Source organism: Phaenicophaeus curvirostris, chromosome 5 (genome assembly GCF_032191515.1).
Source record: "Phaenicophaeus curvirostris isolate KB17595 chromosome 5, BPBGC_Pcur_1.0, whole genome shotgun sequence".
Lineage (NCBI taxonomy): Eukaryota > Metazoa > Chordata > Aves > Cuculiformes > Cuculidae > Phaenicophaeus > Phaenicophaeus curvirostris.
This window is the reverse complement of record NC_091396.1, coordinates 26,077,813-26,100,987: the sequence shown is the minus strand read 5'-3', so window position 1 is coordinate 26,100,987 and position 23,175 is coordinate 26,077,813. Positions and strand designations below refer to the sequence as shown.

The 23,175-nt window shown below is 43.1% G+C and overlaps 1 protein-coding gene across 3 annotated transcripts in view; it reads right to left on the bottom strand.

Moving 5' to 3' along the window:
- The window catches only part of PAMR1 (peptidase domain containing associated with muscle regeneration 1), a 56,522-nt gene that overhangs the window by 17,719 nt on the left and 15,628 nt on the right, over positions 1 to 23,175 (bottom strand). For all 3 annotated transcript variants that reach the window (XM_069858050.1, XM_069858049.1, XM_069858051.1), the window contains exons 5-7: positions 19,180 to 19,294; positions 16,205 to 16,422; positions 12,213 to 12,320 (exon numbers count right to left, since the gene is read on the bottom strand). In XM_069858050.1, coding sequence (XP_069714151.1) covers positions 12,213 to 12,320; positions 16,205 to 16,422; positions 19,180 to 19,294 — 441 coding nt within the window. The remainder of the gene's footprint in view (positions 1 to 12,212; positions 12,321 to 16,204; positions 16,423 to 19,179; positions 19,295 to 23,175) is intronic.

The window sequence follows — 23,175 nt, the reverse complement described above, 5'->3', positions numbered from 1 at the left end:
GGCATGCTTGGTGGAGGCCAAACACTGAAAATGTCCAGAGAAACTGCACTTGGTAACAAGTAGGGGAGCAGAGCAGTTTCTGCTGTTACGAATCCTAGCATATGTCTTCTGCAGTGAGAGGGAGAGCTATGGGCTCGCTTTGGGACACCTGGTGCCACCATCCTAGCTAAACCAGCCTAATGACTGTCAGATAAAGCCTGATGGAGACTCAAAATGAAGAAATATAAATAACTATCCTTAGAAAGTGGACATTTTGTTAGGAGAAAGCCTAAACGACATTCTTTTTTTCCTAGTGAGCGTTATAATGACCCAGCGTGCTGCAAAAACAAAAATCCCCAAGCCAGAGAAATGCTGCACAGGGAACCTCAGCATCAGTATTTTGGATCCTGAGCTTTGGGTTATCTTGGCTCCATGACAGTGGCTGGCAGGTGCTCTGGAGCCATAGAACCTGGAAGTCCCAGAAATCACAGCTGCAAGATGCTATTACTGGAGGCAGCACAACATGCAGAGTATGTGGATTTATATTTTCCTCCCTAGTTTAGAAATAATTAAAGAAAATCCAGAATAATTAAAGAAAATCCAGCAGAAAATATAAATTTCTTTGAAAATTTGCTGCTATGAAACCATCCTAATAGAAAACTCCCAGCCAGCACTACCTACATATACATCAAGCAGCTTGCTGATAATTGCAGTCACTGTCTATGGCCAAGCCCGCGGAAGTCAATAGTGGTAAATCCCATCAGGTTTGACTTTTGGCCTGCAAGTCTCTGATTTGATCAAATTCTTTTTTGTGGTTTAACTTTTATTTTGAGGGCAAGTCTGATTACATAACTATCTGAGTATCAATATATAACAGTTCTTAAAGCTTATAATCTCTATATTTCCAAAGATTTTGTAAAATTAGTATCTGTCTGCATTTTGCTGCTGGGAAAGTTACAGCGTGAAAATTTAAAGTGATTTACCTGAAAGCAAACAGTGAATGAGTGGCAGAGCAAGGAACTGTCCTGTCATCTCCTGATATTCTTAAGTTTACATTTAAACTGACCCAGCCATTACATAATCCATACACTATTCTCAGCAGCAGTGTCTTGTACAAAGGTGATGGAGCCACATGGGACCAGTGTGCCTGAATTCAAAGCACAGAAGTTAGGGAGGGAACCGGCCCTGTTCAATGTCTTTATCAATGATCTGGATGAAGGCATTGAGTGCACCCTTAGCAAGTCTGCAGATGACACTAAGATGGGTGGAAGTGTTGATCTACTTGAGGGTAGGGAGGCTCTACAAAGGGATCTGAACAGGCTGGACCACTGGGCAGAGTCCAATGGCATGAGGTTTAACAAGGCCAAATGCCAGGTCCTGCACTTGGGGCACAACAACCTTATGCGGTAAGTACAGACTAGGAGAAGACTGGCTAGAAAGCTGCCCAGAGGAGAAGGACCTGGGGGTGTTGGTTGACAGCCATCTGAACATGAGCTAGCAGTGTGCCCGGGTGGCCAAGAAGGCCAATGGCATCTTGGCTTGCATCAGAAATGGTGTGACCAGCAGGTCCAGGGAGGTTATTCTGCCTCTGTACTCAGCACTGGTGAGACCACACCTCGAATACTGTGTTCAGTTCTGGGCCCCTCACCACAAGAAGGATGTTGAGGCTCTGTAGCGTGTCCAGAGAAGAGCGATGAAGCTGGTGAAGGGGATGGAGAACAAGTCTTACAAGTAGCAGCTGAGGGAACTGGAGTTGTTTAGAAGAGAGGGCTGAGGGGTGACCTTATTGCTCTCTACAACTACCTGAAAGGAGGTTGTGGAGAGGCGGGAGCTGGCCTCTTCTCCCAAGTGACAGGGGACAGGACAAGAGGGAATGGCCTCAAGCTCTGTCAGGGGAGGTTCAGACTGGACATCAGAAAAAAGTTTTTCATGGAAAGGGTCATTGGGCACTGGCAGAGGCTGCCCAGGGATGTGGTTGAGTCACCACCCCTTGGGGTATTTAAAAGACAGGTGGATGACGTGCTGAGGGGCATGGTTTAGTGGTTGATAGGAATGGTTGGATTTGATAATCCTGTGGGTCTTTTCCAACCTAGAGATTCTGTGAATAGCCTACTAGTTACTGCTGGGCATTGTGATGGCTTTGCAAAGCCCCATGAGTGAAGCGCTTTTCTGAATTCAGACTTAAAGAATTTCTTGTCTTCACTCATAACAGAGCTTATTTCCTAATCTTGGCCTGTGAGCTGTCAGTCCATGTAAATCTCCGATACCATTTACTCCTATGCTTATTTCTTCTCTCCCCAGTGTGCATATACAAGGTGAGGATGGCTCAAGTTCTCACAAAGTTTGCTGGCAGAAAAGAATGGGCATGGGGGAGGATCAGATGGGTCTCCTGAGACATCATCCTTCTGTAGCTTGGCATAGCAGCCCAGAGATGATTAATACCTAACACATAAGCCCATGGAGACTGACTTTAGCGAAAAGCAGAAGGACATCAGCTGTCAAAACATTTTTGAAATGGCTGTGTCCTCAAGAAGGGAATGAGGTGAGGGATTTCTGGAGGTTGTGGTTCAGAATGTTCAAGAGAACTGCTTTTGTGTTCATTCTAATAAGCAGTGAACAGGGCTTACAAGCAACTATATGAGTTTCATGAATGATTTGACAAAATAGCCTGCCAACTGTGGGAGTCATCAGGCCATCCTTCCATCCTGAGGCAGTGTGGCTATACTCTGTCCTTTGTCAAACCTTGATGTATCAGGTTACACACACTGTGAAGGCAGAAGCCCTGACTCCAGACTTCTATGTTAGGAGTCCCAGTGATCTTCCCTGGCATCTGTCTGCCTTCAAGGTTCTCTGCATGCCGAGATCATAAGTCTGCTGATAGCAACATTGGATTCATAAGGTCCTGTGGCACCTCATAGAGCAAGCTGTGTAAATTGTGGTGGGAATGTCCTTTTCTCTGTGACACTGCTGATACCTCCAATCATTTTGCATAGGCTTTGTTTCTACAAGGAGCTCAATCCATAGTGATGGTATTTAGGGCCTGGTGTCTTCTGAGGCCACTCTCAAGCTCAACTCTCATCTCAAACTCTCCTGAAAAAATACTGGCAAACACTGTGGGATTCACCATAAGGACACTTATGGTGTCCTTCTTGTCACCACCCCCCTGAACCTCCCACTTCTATACTGGAGACTTCTGCTGACTACGAAGCCACACACTGACAAGCAGCCCAGCTGTTCTCCTTTAGATCCTGGCAAGAGCTGGATGTGAATGACAGCAAGAGGGGCTTGATGGCATTAGCTTTGCTATGAGATCATCATTCATCCCCACAGCAGGAACAGACTGTTGGGAACAGCCACTTTGGAGGACAGGTAGTCTTTGCCAGGACTCTCTGAATGGAATGGTGGTGTGTGTTTACATGGGCCATGTCTGAGGTTGCTGGTGATGTGAAGCGCGATTGCTTGCCTTTTTTTGATGCCCCTCAGAACATTTTGGAGCTAAGAGTATTGGTATTCTAGGTGAAAAAAGTGTGGTTGCAAATTTTACAAGCAGAAATTAGAAGGGAGTGAACAAGGAAAGTGAAGACTGCTAATGTTTGTGTTGAAAATTGTTGGTTTGGTTTTTTTAAAGCAAGACTCTCAAAGCAGAGAGCAATTGCATGCAAACACTCCAGCAGATCCTGTACAGGAAAGATCAAGGAAACCAAATCGTTGTGATAAAAAGTTGTTCACAGTAACGACAGTGTTTTCTGAAATAAGGAGACTCTGGGATCTCAAAGAATGAAGATGCTTTGAACAGCTACAGCCACACATTCAAGCAGAACCACTCTGTTTGGTCGTGCCAGTCACCACAGACTAAGCAACGAGTGGGTGAGACTTTAAGACAGCATCTCAGAGGAACCTCTAACCTCTGTGTTATCACAGGCACTTTAGGCATCAAAGGTAATATACTAACAGCCAGCTGCACAAAGGTGCCCGTCATGGTGATTTCAGTAGCTGAAAGAGAAAACAGATGCCTAAATGTCACTTAGGAACCAGTCTTCTGTATCAAATACATGTCCTGGAGGATTAAGGATTATTGCCCAAAAAGTGCCCCTCCCCTCCCCCCGCACATTGCAGTAGCTTCCATTCAGGTTGCTACAAAGGGAGCATTTTGGATAAACTAGCTCTGCCCTTACTCGCTTGTGTTTCAAAAGGGAGGAAACCCCCCCACCCTCCTTTGTGCCTCTTCTGATGCCCCAGGACACACCCTCCAAGCTCCTGCCCAGCTCAAGCCACAGCTCATGCAGAAATGCTGGGACAGACAATTCACCACAAAGATTTTCTGGCCTTAATCCCCTCTGAAAGAGTCCTGGAAGTTCAAATCTCCCCTTCTCGTTGCATTTTGCCAGTCCTCACATTAATCCTGGAAATGTCAAAGGAAATAATAACAAGAGCAGCTGATCAGCAAAGTCCAGGTACCAGAGATAGTAGGTTTCCAGTCCTGCTTTCTGGGCCTCTTTGCTTTTTCAGTGGTTTCACGGCTAGGAATAATTATACAAAACTATTACGTAATCTCTACTGAAATACAAATCTTTTCATTCCCTTCCAGCCAATTGGAACTCATCCCTAATGTTTGCCAGCTCCCAGCTCCTATGGATGAGACGGTATCCATGTGAAAATATGCTTGGATCACCCACTGTAATTTATTCACCCGGAGGCAATTTGGATGTTGTTGCTTAGAATTAGACACTTAATCTTTATCAGCATTGGTTCTAGTCCTCAGAAAACTGTGCACTGGGATATGATCTTTCCGGTACTTGGATGGCCTATTTAATTATACAATTCGACCTGTTTGTGCATGGGATATTGGAGTGAGTTAAATCCTAATGATCCTCAAGATTCATTTTCTCTGTTAGTGGCAAGAACTGATATTTAGAATAAGCTCCCCAATGTGTCCCTTGAAAAACATAACAATATCACACTGCAAAGGAGAGTACAATCTGCTCAGTTGGAAAATTGTAAGGGAACAGAGAAGCAGATATGCACATTATTATACCAAATTGCAAAGGACAGTAAATCATCTTGAGGCGTTTCATTTTGGACATGTCAGCTCTCCAGCTAAACACGGACAAGCCCAGGCAATGCTGGATGAGAAAGACACTCTAAAGAAATGAATATTGCTTTGAAACAATGTTTGAGAATATGCATTAACTGTAACAGGAAAACACCATTTAATTATGTAGATTCACGCTAGCAGCTGACAAAATGGTTTATTCAGCCTTCAGCAGGGATCTAACCTGGATGATTTCATAAAGAAAGGAATATCCGGCATTGCCTATTTAAGAAAAAGAGATGGAAATTACCAAGTTGAGATTAGACTGTATGGGAATAGAAAAAGAAGGGAACTAAAAGCAAGAGGGTACTAAGGGCAGTTTGGTTGGCTATGAAATGCAGTTTCTGATCAGTTGAAGAAACAGAGCAATATGGGAGCCATAAGGAAGAGCTAGGGGGATACTGCCTGGTCGTTTGTGTTTCCTACCACCTGGGGCTATTCTGCCTCAGCAGTGTTCCCTATCAACTCCTAACAGTGGTGCAAAACAGTGAAATCATGCCCAGGAGAACAACAAAGGAAGTCTGTAAAATCCTCAAGCAGGAATGAAGCCTTTGAATCAACTTTGGGGGGAAAAGAACGAAACTGTCAGCATTTAAGCATGCTGGTTATTACAGCAAACTTTCAAAGCAGTTTTAAGGTTACCCCAAAGAACTTTCAGTCTGCATGCTTGCACTCCAGAAGCTACAATGTATCAGTAGTCTTCAGAGAGGGCAAGGAGTGGTTAGAGGCAGGGACCCCAGACGTGTACCGTACTCTGAGCCTTTCTCTCATATCTTCTAGCTCCAAAGAAACTAAAACATACACGACCTCTCCCTCAGCTAGAAGGCAGAGAACATCCCTGTCAGCAGCTTATAACTGTATGCCAGCCACCTGTTGTCTGTGACCTTAGCAAAAGTTGGGGGTGAGCCTAAGGTGTGCCAGTGATGCAGACTGTTATTCTGTGCTGAAGAGCTGATTTATGCCATACATTAGAGCATACCTGTCATGAAGACTTAGATTCCTTAATGATACAGTGATGAAATTACATGGAAAGCTATCTTTGTCCTATCCAGTGTGGCAAGAATACCCAGAATGTAGCTTCGTCCAACCTGCCCTCCTGCAACCTTGATTAATCTTTCCACATGGTAAGGCATGCCAGGGAGAATTCTGTGGATAGTTTTAACTCTAAGGCATGTTAGCAGACTGCAGAAAAAGCTCAGAATTGGTTTGGGTTTGGGCAAGAGGAGATTCTCTATGAATCCATTTAATGTGGTTTAAAATACACCTATTTTCCCACAGCAGGCCTATGCTTAGATGTATTATGTTAAAGAGATAATTTATGATTTATTTAGATGATAGCAATGCCTCAGGCTATGCCCTGGGCAGAATACTATGTTCTTTTATCAGAAATGTTTCAAACTGGCTAGTTAATAGATACTGAAAAATTAACAAAGGGACAAGAGGAGTTGTCAATAAAGCAGATGTCCTGCCTCTTTCAGCCTTGCTGTCATCTACACTTACTCACTGGAATTTCAAAACACTATAAAAATACTAGGACCTCAAACACTACTAAATGGTATGAGCATTAATACTTTCTCCTAAAGACTTGCCCAATCCAACAGTTGTATTGGCAGAGCCGATGGAAAGAGCAGTCCTAGGAACAAGTCTCCTGCAGGCTGACTCACAAGCAGTAGTTGGTTAGTGATTGCTTGAGATATTTCTAGCAAATTCCAAGCTCAGCCATTAACTTCAGTCTTCTCTTAGGTGTTTCTGTCCTCCTATGGGACATCTTGGCTGTTTGTGTAACAGGAGCTGAACAGCTTTAGTTTATTGCTCAGTGAATTAATAAAACATAAAACTGATGTTAGGTTATCTTAAAGCACCAAACATGTTTGTTGGCCTTGCGGTTACTGTGTGAATAGTTCCAGCATCTTTCCAACAATGGGAGTAATCACCAGGAAACATACTGAAGTGAAAACTGGGAGCAGAAATCTTTACCTCCATCTCAAGCCAAGCCCTTCAAATTCATGCACCAGGCACTAAACAATACAGATCTTGCCTCATAAATACATGATTCTCCTGAAAGCAGTATACTGTGGGGCAGTATAGGACAGCAAGGATAACGTTGTAACAAACGCCTAACCAGCACCACAATGTTCTTTTGATCAGCTCAGGAGAACAAAAGAGGGCATTATCCCTCCAGAACTGAACTCTGAAGGTGACTTATCAAAAACCTCTCTGAGGACTACAATGCTATTATCTTACCTGGCTTTGCAGAGACACATGGGTCAATGAAGCTTCCTGAATGACTGGACTGGCTGTCTTCACTGCAGTATTATCTCATCCTGTCTGAACTAACCATCCTTCTCAACAGTTTTGCTCATGAAAAGCAGTTTAACCAAGTAACAGTGCTCAGGACACAAATAGCAATACTACATTGCCTCTCAGAGTGAGTCCCAGGAAAGTGCTGAACAGCAAGCCACCTCTAAGAGCATCCCGCCTGTGTTCACAGATTGCTGTGACAGGCTAAAGGGTGGTGCTGGTTTCAGTTTTAGCCTGTAACCCCTAATGAGTAGGCAAAACTTGAGAACTGCTACATTCCAGTCAAAGGTTTTTGCTAGTGTGCGGGCCTCAAGGCAATTGAAAACTTGGACTGTAATAGTGAAAAAAGGCCACTAGCCTCTACACCTCAACAGCTCCAGGTATGTATGTGCTTTGGCAGCGGAAGAATTTGGATTCTTACATCTCACCCTATACATACAAACCTATAGAGAGGAATGTGTTGGAGAAAGAGTGGCATTAATCTCATTTCTTTGATATAGCTACCAAAAAAGGCCACCTTGAAACAAGTGGGGAAGAACTCTATCCCCTTAGAAAAGCTTTAAGAATCTATTTCCCACTGGAAAAAACAAGCAAAATCCAACAAACAAACAAAAAATCCCACCCAAACCACAATGATAAGTTTTCCTAGTAGGGAAACTAGGAGTCATATTTCCTTTTGTAACATTTTCCCTAGCTGGAACAGGACTGATTTCCAGGCTAGAGAGTGTAGGAAGGACTCAGGGGTATTTAGTTATACCTGAAGTTCTCCACTATAATTGTGCAGCACAGGCATGGTCTAACATACGTGGGCTGCAAATGGCACAACACAGGCCAGTGATTATAGACAGTGATTATGGCACTCCTTGAAATCTATTACTGAGAATCTTTCTAACCATATTTAACAAAAACTCCAAGAGTTCCCTTAGAAGTCTATGCATTACATGTCCATGGTTAGGTAAGAAAACCAGGTTTAATGTCCAGAAACTTTCCCCAGTGCCTCATCCTAGACTCTGACAGGATTAAAATTCTGTCTAGCCTATGCCACGCACTGACAACTGGGCTCACTATACCATAGCAGAAAAAGGCAAGGAGTGGGACAGTGTTAATGCTTTCTCCTTATTTTAAATATAAGTCAGTCACTCCATTAAGGGTGAGGGCATCCCTAAGAACCAGCCCAAGTCACAGTTGTATGGAGCCAAGAAGCATGGAAGGGGATTATATCAACAGTGGGGAAGGGCCTGGAAACTACATTTAGAGGCCTCATGGAATATAGTAAGGTCAGCCCTAGCAACATCAAAAGCTACAGCAAGGAGTTAGTTTGTACAGCTTAGTCAGTTGGATTAGGCAGTTCATTAGGATGCAGAACAAATTTCTCCTTCCTGGCAAATGGAAGCAAGAAACAGAATAAAAATGGAAATCGGATCTGAGCCCTGAATTCCCTATTCAGCACGAGTTCCTTTTATTCGTGGAGGAACTCTAGTTAGCCTGGCTTTGTTCAAAATAAAGGTAACAGGAAATTTCAGGGCAGGACAAGGTCAAGGTCTCTTGCTTTGGGACCAGCAAGCCCTGGGAGGACTCAAGAGTCAGAACACCCCATCCTAGGAGGAGGACAAGCAGAGGGGGAAAGCATTTGCCATGGGGTAGTAGCAACAGTACTGTCTCTCTACAGCTGCATCTTAAGCCGGCAAACTCAACACAGACTTTAGAAAAAGACCTTTATGAGTCTGAGTTTGATAAGTTGTTGCACACAGTAAAGTCATTGACAATCTGATAGTTGAGTGGATGCTTTTTATCATGCTGAGCACCAGGACTAGGCCACTAGTCAGCTTGTTATTTTTTCCCTAATTCACAACTGTTGAGGAAGTTGCTGCTTCTCACTATTTTGTTAAAATATGTCTTGACCTGAAACAGGACTGATTGAAATACTAACAGGTATTACGAAGATACATGTCAGCATTTCACTTAATGCTTTTGAAGCCTTTAAATTATGGTATTAGCCCCCAAAATTGTAAACAAAAAGACAGTTTGCTCGCTGCTACGGTAGAAGAGAAAGGAGACTGCTAGTTATAAACAACCTGTGCCTTTAATTATTTTGTTAATTTTGCAAATTGCAACTGACAGATTACTCCAGGAAGGCAGCTTTACCAATGTTGATCATCCTATTAAATAGATGGAATTTAGTTTAACAGAAGAAAATATAGGTTCCTTGTGGTTTATCTCATTAAGGTGATATCCATAACTCCACTACTGATTCCCAGATCTTTAAAACTAAACTCAGTAACAGACAAAAACATGACAAAAAGACAGCTGTACTGGGATGGTGAGGGACTTAGATTTTTGGTTTTGTCATGAAATGTTGATTGCTGAATTTCCTTAATTTGGCATGAATTTATTCTTCAATGAGATAATGCCAGTCTCTCTTCCTTCTAAGTATGCCCCTTGGATTTCTTTAAAACTGTTGTATCTCTCTGTGTACCTTCTGTTGCACTACCTCAAATCTTCCACACACACATAACATCAAGGGGCTCTAATTTTCTCCTCTCTTATTTTTCATCAACATAAATCCATTGACGCTAATGGATTGCACCTGACTCAATCCAAGAAAACCAGACTGAAAGAATCAGCCTCATAATATCCAAAGTCATATTCAGTATTCCCAAAGTGACCATTTTATGATTTTTGTCTGCAGAAATAAATTTATTTCCTTTGACTCCTCCTCAGAAGACACCACTGTTGCTGCAAGACCTAACAGAAAGATTCTGAACATGACACAATCTCCCTTTAGCATTTAAACTGCAATGCTGTTCATGAAACTACATAACTAATTTTTAAAGAATTATGGCCACAGACATTTTTTACAGTTCCTCCTCTTGCTCTTACAAAAACAAATCAGACTGTAATTTTCTGCCTTCTTCCTCCCCCCCATACACTGGAAAATACTTAGCATACATTTTGGCAAAATAGAAGGCAATATCTTAAGAAAAAAAAATTCTTTGAAGCCAGAGACAACAGCCATGATGTTTTCCCATTGTGAGGCTTGTTATTCACATAAGAGGAAAAAAAAATTAAACCTTTATCTATCTCATAGAAGGCACCAATGTGAGTGCTGGAAAAAATACTTCCTAGCATAAGCAAAAGGCAAGCATATTGCAATAAACATCATAAGATAACAGCATTTTATGCATCCAAACTGTTCTTTCTCAAATTAAACTACAGGAGTCCCAACAAAAATCTTACTGTATGTATATTTAAATGTCTATGTCTCCTCCCTTTTATTCTGTTACTGCCTACACCCTTCATTGCTTCCAATAAGACAGAAGTCTCATCCTATTGTTTTTCGACTATCTCTGTTGATTGCTCTGTGTTGCATGGGTGAAATTTCTACACTGGAACTACAAAAGAGAACTAGCAAAAGAACAGTGAGCTTCATTCGTTGCCTGGACTGTAGTGTAGAGCCTGCCAAAACTACTTTTGAGGTTTGCTGGAAATTTGAATAATTTGAAATTAAGGTTGGTTCTGAACCAGAGAGGAATATTTTCCATTTTTTAACTCTCTCCTAAGTCAGGAGTGGAACTAATCTCACTGAGCAGTTGCAAAGAGCTCAGAAGTTTCCGGTCCCTAAATGACTGATAAATAACTACTCACAGGAAAGAGGCTGTTAGCAGAAGAGCCAGCCACATTAGCCCTGAGGTAAGAAAACCGCAATTTTCAGAAGCCCTTTCCCTACAGAAAACATATCAGGAATATGTGCAATATGACAGAATATGGCATGTTTTCAGAACCAAAGCTTTTGCAGGCTTACAGAAAATTTAAAACTACCTCTCCTCTGGTCTACTGGGAGAAAAGTCAAGTCTTATGATCTACATTTGTATCTGTAGAAATCAAAGGATCTTTTATCTCAAAATGATCCATGCAAGGAGGTAGCATGTCACTATGATTTAAGTCACTTGATGAAGTAAAAGCAATTCCAAGAGAGAAATCCACTCCTGACAATGGCACATGTGGGAAAATGGTTTTGAAGTAGTGAGGCTTGGTGTACATTGGCTGCTCTGACATAAGCAAGATGATGTGTGCCTTATGGCCAGAGTAATCCCACAGCAAGGCACAGTAAGCCATGCCTTCTGTCTTGGATCAAATATGGTCCCAAATGGATTCCACTGGTATTACCGAAACCCTCTAGGGTGAGCTGGAGCTCTAGATCAATGACTTAAAATATTGTACAATGTTCTTTTCAGCTAGTAGAGATTACATAGAACATCTATTGCACAATTCTTACTCCTTCTTGCTCTTTCAAGTCCTGTTGGATTAAGACAATTGCTGAAGTATGAAGAACATAGATAGAACAGATAATTTATTTCAACTCATTTGAACCCAGTTATTTTACAATTTACTTGGCAGGACAAAAGCAAGTGTACGACTACACGTACAGTGAGGACCACCAGTGTAGATATGGACAGAATCTGAGTTTTTTCATTTGTTGTGATCTCAAGTCTTCGTCATTCATCGTGCCAGAACTCTACCTTTCAGGTGGCTGTGAGGGAAGACAAACTTCCTGTAACTGAATCTGGCTAGAGCATCAAGCACAGGGCTCAGCTAGTCCAGTACGAGATTTCTTGTGTGCTGTTTCCCCACTCCAGTTCTCTTTTATTTTTTTATACACAGATAAAGAGCTCCAGAACTATTCAGTGGAAACTTTCATAAATGGCAAGCAACTTAAAAAATGCCATAAAAAGTTCAGTATATTCTCTGGTACTGTGACTGACCTAACCTAAGAAATAATAACACTCCTGCATCAGTAACAACCCTGGAGCCTGTTCATATACACAGTGTCTGTACTCACAGTTTTCACAGCGATTCCCTGTATAGCCAGCCAGACAGGCACATTTGTAGGTATCACTTTTCTCTAGAATGCATGTGCCATCATGAAGACATGGAGATGAAGAACAAGCTATAAAAGAAAAGCAAGAATGTTCACGGTCTCTCATTTCATGGATGTCCTATCTATTTTTCCTCATCATGGTTGAGTCTTGGCATAAGTTACATTTTCTGGTTAAAAGTTAGGAAGGCATAGTGAAGGGTCCAATGCAAAAAAAAAAGCATTCTACCCTTCCTTTCTGCTTCCTGGAGAGGGCATCTTACAGGGATGGGCAGTTCTTTTCCCAGCATTCATCATTTACGGTTACGATTTTCCTTTAACTGTCAAGTGGTGAGAAAGGTTCGTGGAAGTAAAATAATATACAGCAAGCTCCACCACTGTTTGGAGCTTAGCTTAAATTAAAGATGTTTAATATTAACCTATATTTCTCCTGCCATTCATCCCTGAGTTTAGGGATAAGTTCTGGGATCCATGTTTCTTGTGGTTTTTTGGGTCTTGGATCTTGTCATCCCAGACTTTGCTTTAGCACTGAGGAGCAATTCTTTGGTGCTGGGTTCAGGAAGCTCTGAATAGTCATTATAACCCTAAGTCTGCCAGGGAAACTCTTGCACACCACAATCTAGCACTAACACACATCAAACTGTATAATTTGCACAAATTGACACGAGAATGTGTGTGCCATTCAGCATCAGCAAATTTCACTTTTTCTCAAGATTTAGATCCAGTTTACGATTCAACTCCAACACCTGAGGCATGCAGGATATCATGCCCTGCTTCAAGTCCATCTTAACAAAACAACACTCTGAAGAAAAGTTCACATCTGGATCCATACCAGAAGTTGAGATCAGTTTCAGCTCACATCAACAACAAAATATATTCCTTGCCATCTTGAAGAATTATCCAAGTATGCTTGATAGTTTACAGATTAAACTTTGAACTCATAATTGCTAGAAAGAAATTGCTAATTAATTTACAGATCATCTACGTTCTTCCATGCTAAATACACTGATTGCTTCAGTGATAAGTTATAAGAGAAATGAGTCATTGTACCAGCCATTGAGCATTGAAACCATGAGCAACCATGAGCAATCATGAGCAACCAGCTCTGGGGGACCTATATTAAGGTTGTGTACAATTACATTGAAAACATTCTCTCTGCTGCAATCCAGGATGACACATATCATAATCAGCAGTTTTCCTGCAAAGACTTCACTTGAAGAATAATCTTTGAGTTTCTTATATCCAGATGGCAACAGAGAGGAAACATATAGATGCCACAAATGGACCTCTCTAGAGGCTTCATATGGTGATGTAGCAGAAATTCATAAACGGCTGGGCAATGAATATCAAATCTCATTGAAGACTAAGGTCTGACCAAGGACTGTAACTCATTCATTAAAAGGAATATATATGTGGCAATTGTACTGTATGCAACTAACATAAAACATGACTGAGAAAGGGAAGTAAAACCAGAAGAGACACTACAGACTAATATTTTGTAGTCACTGGTTAGAAGCCAGTGAACTTTCAGCTTTATCTTTGCCCAGCTTTCTCTCATGATTCTGTAAAACTAAGCATGTCAAGTGAAAAAAGATAAGTGCTAGATACTGTTCTTAAAAATCCTTGCTATTCAAGCACTAAATATTTCACTTTTTAAAGCAAACAACATAGGACTGAACTACAAAAGGGTAAAGCCCCTATGTTGTGTCAAAGATCACTAGCTTGGGGGTACAGAAAATAAAGTGTTAATGAAATTCAATAACAGGCTTTCATCTAATAGATCCAGCATATGTCTAATCCCTAAGAGACCCTGATGTCTCTCCATCTGGCCCTCCATCCTTCTCATCTGAAGTCTGCTGAGTGAATTCTAGTCACTCATGCCAATTACTACTTCCCTTTTGACACTTGGCATGGGATGGGATCTAACACCTGCTTCCAAACCAGACAGTGCAGCAGGTTACATGGGTTTGTCCTTCAGTAATGACACATGCAGAGACCTTTCCTAAAGGGGATACAGGCTTTGCAGCCTATTTTGTATCAATCAAAACCTTTCTGGCAGTTGAATTAGTGACCTCTATACATTCCATGCCACTCTTCAGCAAGCAATGACTTACAAGCCAGCACAGAGCTCAGAGGAAGGGGAGACCAGGAAGGAATCCAGTCCTGACAGTACACACTTCTTCAATCCTCTCCATTATACCGCTAAGGTGCTAGGGACATCAGAAAACCTCCATGGCCAGGTTCACATCCTGTAGGCAGAAGTGCTACAGCACAGGGAAATGCTCTAGCATGCTCTGTGCAATCTGTTCCAGGGACCTGAGCTTTTCCAGAGTCCTGTGCACAGACAGAAATTTTGGGGGAAATGCTTCAGTTACAAATGTGCTGCCAGAGCTTTTGATCCTGTGCTGCCCCTGCTTTCAACTCTACACTACCCCATGCACACTGAATTCTTCCCCTAAATGGTCCTGCTAGCCAGGCTTCACATAAAAAGACATTGGGAGTGTTTTAAAAGCCTTTCTCTGCAGCTACACATTAGGTCAGAACAGTCTCATAATAAGGTGCATGAGACCGTCTCACAAACTCTATGAATCCCTTTGCAATGTGCTCTCTGTGGGTTACCATACTTGCAGTCACCCAGCCTCAGAGTAATTACCACTAAAAATGAGTGGAAATTAAGTACTCAACAGTATTTGAATACCAAGTGTTCCTTGCTGGGCAGAGAAAACATAACTAATTCAGCTTGCACCATACGGAAAATGTTAGTTCCCTGAATGTAGGCAGCCCTTATGCCCACGCCATATTTATTTGTTCTAGATCACCTCTCCTGCTGTAAGCCTAGGTGAACTATCAACAGATGACTGCTCCTTTTATGGTACTAACAGGTACTAAGAGTAACATCTGAAAACAGGGCAGGCTAAGAAATGCCATAGGCATTGCCTCTTCCACTATGAGCATTTCCAATTGCTAGTTACACCCCGATCATTGATTCACTATAGGTTTGTGTATTCATATAAGGATTGCATAAACTAACTAAACTTCCTAAGCCAGATATATCCTGGATGATCTCATGAAACACTGGTCACCAGGTTATGTGGAAGGCAAGTTACAGTGAGTCATAGGGCCTGCAGGTTTTATCTATGTCAAAACAGCACACGCTGCCTAGCCATCTGTGCCAGGAGTACTGTGAATAATTTCACCAAAATTCCCCACATAGCTAAACAAGGAAGATTCAGGAAGAGGGTAGAGGCTGCTTCAAATGTAATGGCAAAATGAGGAGCCAGACACGCTTTCAATGTTGTTTTGCAGCTAGAAAGAAACCATGGAAAGCAGTGCAGGGGAAAAGCTGTCCAAGCACTAACAAAAACACAGGAATTCTGGAGCCCTGCTTCTGTCACTAATAAGACTGAGTTCATCACAGAATGGGAAAAGCCTCCTTTTTTACTTAGAGAAAATAATCTGCCCCTTGTACACACATATTTTTTTTTTTTAGACCCTAATGAGATAATGCATAAGCCAACATAAGAGTCATGTCAGGGCATTTTCACTGAGCTAACTATAAGGCTTTGCATCAGGCTTTTGCTGATTGAGACAATCAATCTGCTCCTGAACAGAGCATCGAGCAATTCTGCCACTGCAGACACACAAGCCCCTTCTTCTACCTCCTTCTGTGCTCTTAGTTCTCAAATTCATACAGAAAAGTCTTACAGAATAGCAACTTCTTCTGTGCTGACTAATGTGCTTGTTCTTCATACAGGCAGACGGAATTAAATCTTTATCAGGAGAACCTCAAATTCACATGCCATCTGACAACTTTTGAATCTTCTGTGTACTGACTTTGTCTAAGTTGCTGTTGGCAACACAGCATGAAAGTTTTTAATGAAACAAAACAGGGAAAGAGATTAGTGAAACTGAGTTACTGAGAAGGAGCGGCATGTTCCACTTTTGGATTATATCACCTGTAATTTCTTCAAAGACAGCATGAAATCCATCAAAGTTCTTTGATCCATCAGACTGGAAGAGGACATGGAGTGATGACCCAGTGCTTCGGATAGGAGGCAGCCTGTCATTTCCACAGAATTTCTTAATTATTTGGCTGTCCAAATTGTCCCCATCACGGACTTCCACATAGTCATACTGGCACATATAGTCAAACTCCAGGCTCAGCATGGAAAATCTTGGGGAAGAAAGACACACATAGTCAGTCTGCATACTCCAACTTGTGCATCTTATTTCTAATTTATTTGAATATTTAGTTATGTTAGTGCCTCCCCTCTCAATGAATCAACAAGTCCCTAAACACATGAAGTCTGCCTCACCCCATCTCAGTTTTTGCATCAGGATCCTTGGAATCCAACTCAACTCTACACACTTGCTCCATAAGAATATATAAGTGGCACAGCTTGATGCTTGTTCCTGGGAGTTTTACTCTTCCTGTCCTATGTAGGCAGAGACAAACCACTTTGTTCCCCTTCTGTATCACGCTGTCCCCATTCCTGCCTTCACAAGCCATCAGAGCGGCAGCAAACAGGGTTTGTGCACAGAGAGAATGAAGAGAGAAGTTCTTTTAGTTAGCATTTGCACTGATTCATTGCAATGTTGGCTCTGTATTACAGCTCTCAGCAGAGGTAGCAGCCACAGAAGGGAGCAGCACATTCATATGAAAATGCACTGAAGGCAACAATTCAGCGTGGATGGCAAACTCAGGAGGAAGACTCTGGTGGCCTATGTAGTTGTACCTGTCCTTCTGCATAGGAATGGCTTAAAGGAGAAGCTTTAGGCTAAACGTACCATTTTTCCACAACATCTAACTGCCAACGGCCAATACCTCAGTGGCCAGCTTTGAGGCTGTCCACCTTGAAAACCTCCGGGATTGCCATAAATGGCGTAGATACAAGTTCTCATGTTCTGTGTTTGCCATGGAGGCTTCCTCCTAGACCTCTTGACTTGAAGGGTGGCAGGATTAAGTGTGGACATTCAGGACAATTCCTGATCTTTCTCTGGAAGTGCCGTGTCATCTGCCAGGATCTTTAAACACCCAAACATCAAGCTTGGTCTAGGTTGGGCACGGGCCGTTAGGCTTTTCCAATGCTACCCAGCTGAGATAAATGTAGTTGCTGACAACACAAAGCAGGTAGCTCAGGCTTCCCTCTTGGGAGACTTTCACAGCTGGTATGTAACATTATGCCACAACAAGGAGACACCTAGTATTGTGTTTATCTGACTGTAGGAAGGATGGCCATGAGGAGAAAGAGAAAGGCACTCCCTGCAGGATGCCCCTCATGTTAAAGTTTTGCATCTTCTGGTAACAGCAAAGGTAAACAGAGTGAACTCTACAGATCTCATGTGACACTAAAATATTCCTAGCATGCATGTGAGTGGCCCTCAGGGTCTAGAATGGAGGTCTGAATTCTCCAAAGAGTTAGTATATCTGTTAGCTTACCTTACAGCACTCCCCTTTCCTCTACCTTGAAAGCAGATGAGAACGTCTTTAGTGCAGCCACAGCAAGTACTGCTGTTCGATCTAACGCTCTTTGTTAAAATACACTTTTTCTCCTTTCTTGTACCTTGTGCCTGGTGCCACCTGGCTGTCAGCTCTTTACCCAGAGATGGGTGCATTCACTAGTGATGTGCATGCACAAGATCCACCACCACTCTCACACCCAAATCCATAAAAATGAAGGCAAGGTTGCTCCTGAAGCACTTTTTAAGCCTTACAGTTGATAAAACCTAGTTCAGAAATTAAAAGATCCTAGGTTACCACCTCCCTAAGCTGCATTGTTCAATTCATACACCTAGCCAACATCTTTTAGAAACAATGTAGGTTACAGCTCCTACCTGCTGAGACTGATGCAAAGTTGTGTCATGAGAACTCCTCCTCACAACATTGCTCCCCTGTCTCCAGTTATTTTTCCAGAGTCAAGAGGCTCCAATGCTATCCAGGCAATAATTGCAGCAGCTACACAATAGGTTTGCATTTGCAAGTTTGAAAACCAGGACATTACAGTGGGAATGCCATAAGCTCTTTTTTTCTATTAAATTAATTTCTCTTCCTCATACGAAATATTAAGTCTCTCTTTAAACACATAGGAGGAAATCTGTTCGCATATCTAGCTTAGTTCTTTTTATTTGGCTCAAAAGGTGATGAAATATTGTTGTGAAGGCTTTAGCTACTGTTTTTATTAAATTAAGTGTGGGATTTGAATACAATCTCCTGCCAAGCTTCCTGCTGCATGCATGAACTCCCTGCTACACAGATGTGAAAACAGTATTAGTTACTGTTTTCCCAACTAGGGGCTCTCCTGCACTAGGCAGGATACCCAGTCAAGAACTGTGAGCTTGAGCCATTGGGGGTGGGTTAACAGGTCTAAGCATAGTTCAAAGGAGCAATGACTTGCAGGAGAGCCAATCACATCCTCCAGACATAGGAATATTAAGAGGAATAACTGAGGTTGATAGAGGACATAGCTGGTCAAATGAGTGAAATAAAAATAAGAGAATGAAAATGTAGGCTAAATGCAAGGCAAGTCGCATAGTCAAATTTCTCACGAGACATCATATCAAAATGTTCCTATAGCTTTTCTTCAAAGAATGTCTTAGTTCAGCCTGGTATACTCTTCAGAAAATATTGGGTGGTTTGGTGTCAAAGTCTTGAAGAGAGGTCTGGAGAGATATATTGTGCCCAATATCTGAGAAACATTCCCTAGCATCCAGCTGTCCTAAATGGGAACTGAGGGTACAGTATTGATGATTTGTACAGTGGTTGCTGATCACAAGCTAGATTGGGGAAAGAGCTGAGGTAGTAAATGCAAAATGGTGGCAGTACCTTCACTGTCTCAGGGCTCCCAGCTCTTGACCTTCATTGACTCTTGGTTAACCACGTGCCCCAGTTTTCACCTGAAAACAGTGCTGTCTAAAAGTCCATGTGACCTACCTTAATTCAATGTTAAATCCAGGTCGAACATGAATAGTCCATTCACATCGTGCATTCAGTGGGTAACCTTCCAGCAAAATCTGACCTCTGGAAGCCTGAAGAACCTGCCCGCATCCTGAGATGCAAAAGAAGAAAAAAGTCTGTGTGAGGGACATTCAAGAGGCATTTGAAGAAAATACATGTAGAAACAAAACAGAATGAGAAGACAGGGTGGCTTCGGAAGATACACGCTCTCTTACTAGGCAATATATAAAATAATGGGACAGCCATACAATGGCTATAGAGTTGTGAGTATATTAAGAGTGTTGTCTAGGCTAAGAGCACCCCTAGAAAAGTTTTAGTTTATTGCATCTCCCTGCAATGCAGCCCTATGAAACCATTTCTTACAGCTGTTGCCCCACTCTTAATTAGCCCACCTGCCCATCTGGCTGACACAACAGCTCAGAATAGTTTTGATGGATCTCATGATGACCTGGGTAATCACCGATGCTGAGGAAGCTGGTGGGAGTGTGCCAAATGTACAATGAACACTTAAATTAGGAGAGACTGTTGCCCCCCAGCATGATAGTTTCAAGTCCTTCACAAGGAGACTCTTAGAGGAAACAAAGTTGATGCATTCCTACAGGAGATATGTTTGTCCTCAGGATTCACCACATAATCCTTACATGTTAATGCCATCATACCAATTGAGAAATAAAACCATCACAGCTCTTGCACCAATGACTCAATGTGACATATATTTAATATATGGCTTATGGTATTTTCCTCTGTGGAAGAAGGAAAATTGTTTAGTGATTTTTGTAGAGCATTCTGTGATCTTCAAATGCAAGTGCTAGCAAAATGCACATTTAAATCATTATGCACTAAACAGAGATAATTTCTCAGTTTCTACTTTCCTAACTACATCTTTCCAAATGGAGTCTTGTGCATAGCTACATTCCCTGGTAAGCTCTCTGTTGTTTTGCTGGGGGATGAGGCTGTACCTGTAAGCCAGAAACTGAAATTGAGTCTAACAGCATCACCAAACCAGGCTGCACACCACATATAATAAGTAAAAAGACAAATGACCCAAGAGACTTCCACAGTAACTCTTCACTTCTTTTTATCTTTTAGGCCAACAGAAAGCCCTGCTCCTTCCGTTTTGAAAGAAGAACCCTAAAAGTTTTAACCAGTAACTCAGTATGACTTTTTCCTACTGAAATGGTGGGGTTTAACACTTGCCTCAGGACCCTTCTTTCCTTTGGGAAAAGAGGGTGACAGTGACCTGATTTGGTTAAGTACTAAGCGTCTGTGGTTCCCATTGATCTCAGTGTCTGGAAATCTGTCGTACAGCAACTGGTCTATGGGGAAATGTGAAAACTTCTCTTTCTTCTTAAGAAAGTACTGCTCAAATAAAATACTCTTTGTTCATTTATCCTTGGTTACCCTTAATTAAGCAGGACCCAAGGAAACAGAAACCCTGCTCTGAGGAGTTCCTCAAAAGTGTTTCATCCTTCTCTGTGGCTCCCTTAGTTCCCTCCGTAAAAGGCAAGAATTAATGACTGTGCCCAGCAACCACATTAGGATTCAGTGGGTACAGTAGGATCTGCTGTGGTGCAAATGATAATGCTCCTTCCCACAGCAAGAAACAGGATCTTGTGCTGCTGCTGGCTCTTGCCTCAAAAACAACCTGAGACAAAGCTTCTAGAAATCTTCAGATGGTTTGACAGGGGGCTTGGACCACCTCAAAAAAAGTTTCCCTTTTGTCTCAAGGGCTTTTGAGTTTTCAATGCCTTTAACAAAGGAAAGCCAAAGAACTGGTCCAAAGAAATACTAATGTGCAAAGCATACTAAATGCACTTTTCTGTTCGCAGTGGTACAGCCTGAACTCTCTGAACACTGATGCCAAGGAAGTAGGTTTGGCCAGCAAAGCAGGTGGTCCAGAGGCCATTCAATGACTGCCTCCAAAAGAACGTTCTCAGATTTGCTACCATACTTCTCTGCATGAAGCACCTTTGCAAACATCAGATCCGTGCTCTTGTATCTCCAGCCATTCTAGCAGAAGTTAGGCTGACTCCCCAGACCAGCAGTTCAATTTTCTTTTTATCAAAAGGAGTCTTTTCTCTTCCTACTCTGAATCCGCAGGAGACTTGGAAAGCTCTCAAAAATAATTTATGTTCTAAACACAAATGCTGGCAAATTCTGCCTCATTTACAAAAAATAAACCACTTTGGCAGAGTATCAACAGTCTTGTTCCGTTCCTGTTCCTAAAAAAACCAGCAGCTTTCAGGGCCACAGTAAGATTTCCTCTAAGGCTTGTTGCAAGTGTAAAAAAAAACAATTCAGGAGACCTCTAAGTTGCAGCCCATGGAGACTCAGGGGTCAGTGGAGGGAGAGGTCCTGAGGAGACCTCCAGTAAGAACTCATGATCTGATGTAATAGCGCTACAGCATTGACGTAGGGCCCCTTCAAAGGTCAAGAGGACTGAACAGAAGAGAATGAGAGTAGAAAAGTTACTGATATTCAGGAACAGGCTGATTTGTGAAGGCAGCTATCACTTGTCACACCTTGTGGCTTGTTGGTTACCAGTATTACATGAAGCACTAATGTTTGCAAAATCCCTAAAACTACAAATACTGTTTTGGGGACATCATGGGGACCACATTTAGATAGCAAGGCTGAGGACAGCTGTTAGATAACACTATTTTCTCCCCCACTTTTATGAAGTATGTGTTGTAAAGCAACACTGCAACTGGAGGCTGAAAAAGGCTGTTGGAGTACAGGGTACGAAGGAAAGGGTAATTTTTCTTCTGGTTTTAGATTCTGACGCGCCTCTAGGGGCATGACAGCCCAATCCAATAAGAGAGTCCTGTTAGGAAATGTCCCAGTACTCAACCAACTCTATTCAGTAAGCCTTTTCCCTAATGACATTCCTTCAGACTACCCTACGCCATTTCTGTTTTTACAGAGCAATCTGGTGTCCTTCGGCTGGTTTTCAGCCATGTCCATGCATCCAGTCGCCACGGCCCTCTAGACACATCAGCACTTTTGCCGGTAGTTCCCAGAAACAGCTCCCAGGGGTCCACCCTGCCCGTGCAATCGCAGGCAGCCCCCCGCCTGCTGTCCCGTGGCTGGTGCAGCGCTGCCGGCCCACGGAGCCAGGCAGGGCACTTCAGGGCTGCCCTGCGGTTATGCCCTCGGGGTAACCAGAGGCTGCCCCAGCGCTGCCTCCCAACCCCAGCGCGGTATTAAATAGTCATTAAACCCGCCCATAGACTAACTTGCAGCTGCGTGCTCCCCTGCACCCCCGGCGCTCGCCCCTGCCGCCTGCCCGCCTGCCCGCTCCCCATCGGGCTGACAGAAGGGCCCGAGCAGCCTGCGTCTCTCCGCGCCCCCGGGCGCCACCCAGCGTCCCCGCGGCGGCGCTGCCTGTGGCGGAGCCGGGGAGGAGGGCGCGGAGGGCGGGCGGAGAGGCGGGGGCCGACCCGCGGCGGGGGGCCCGGCAGAGCGTGTCCGGGCGTGGCCGCAGCTCCGGCTCGTTCTCCGGAGCGGTCCGGGCCCTGGGAGTTTGACCCGGCGGGCAGGCGCGGGTGGGGCGTCCTCGGGCAAGGCAGAGCCCGCCTCGCTGGGCAGGAGATGGAGTCTGGGGAAGAAACTTTAGCTGGGGGCGCCCTTAAAGGACATCTCTGCCGGGAGAAGGAGCCCTGATTTATGGCCACTGGGACAATGCTACTGCCGCCCTGGTAGGGGGTGAAGCTTTGTGCGTGGTTTGAGCGCATGGCCAGCTTGATCAGGGCCCCATTGTGCTTCCTAGCAGAGAGCGCAGGCATTTGCAGTATAGGATGAAGCTGACATATTACATCCCATAATTACCGTGGGTGCACTTCCTTGTGTTTTTGGGATTTGTACTCTGCCACTGCTGAGGTGTCCAGGGAAGGCTGCAAAGTTCCACATTTGGTCCTGCATGTGGATACCAAAGAAACATGTCCTTCACTCTCCCAAATGTGTTGTGTTAGC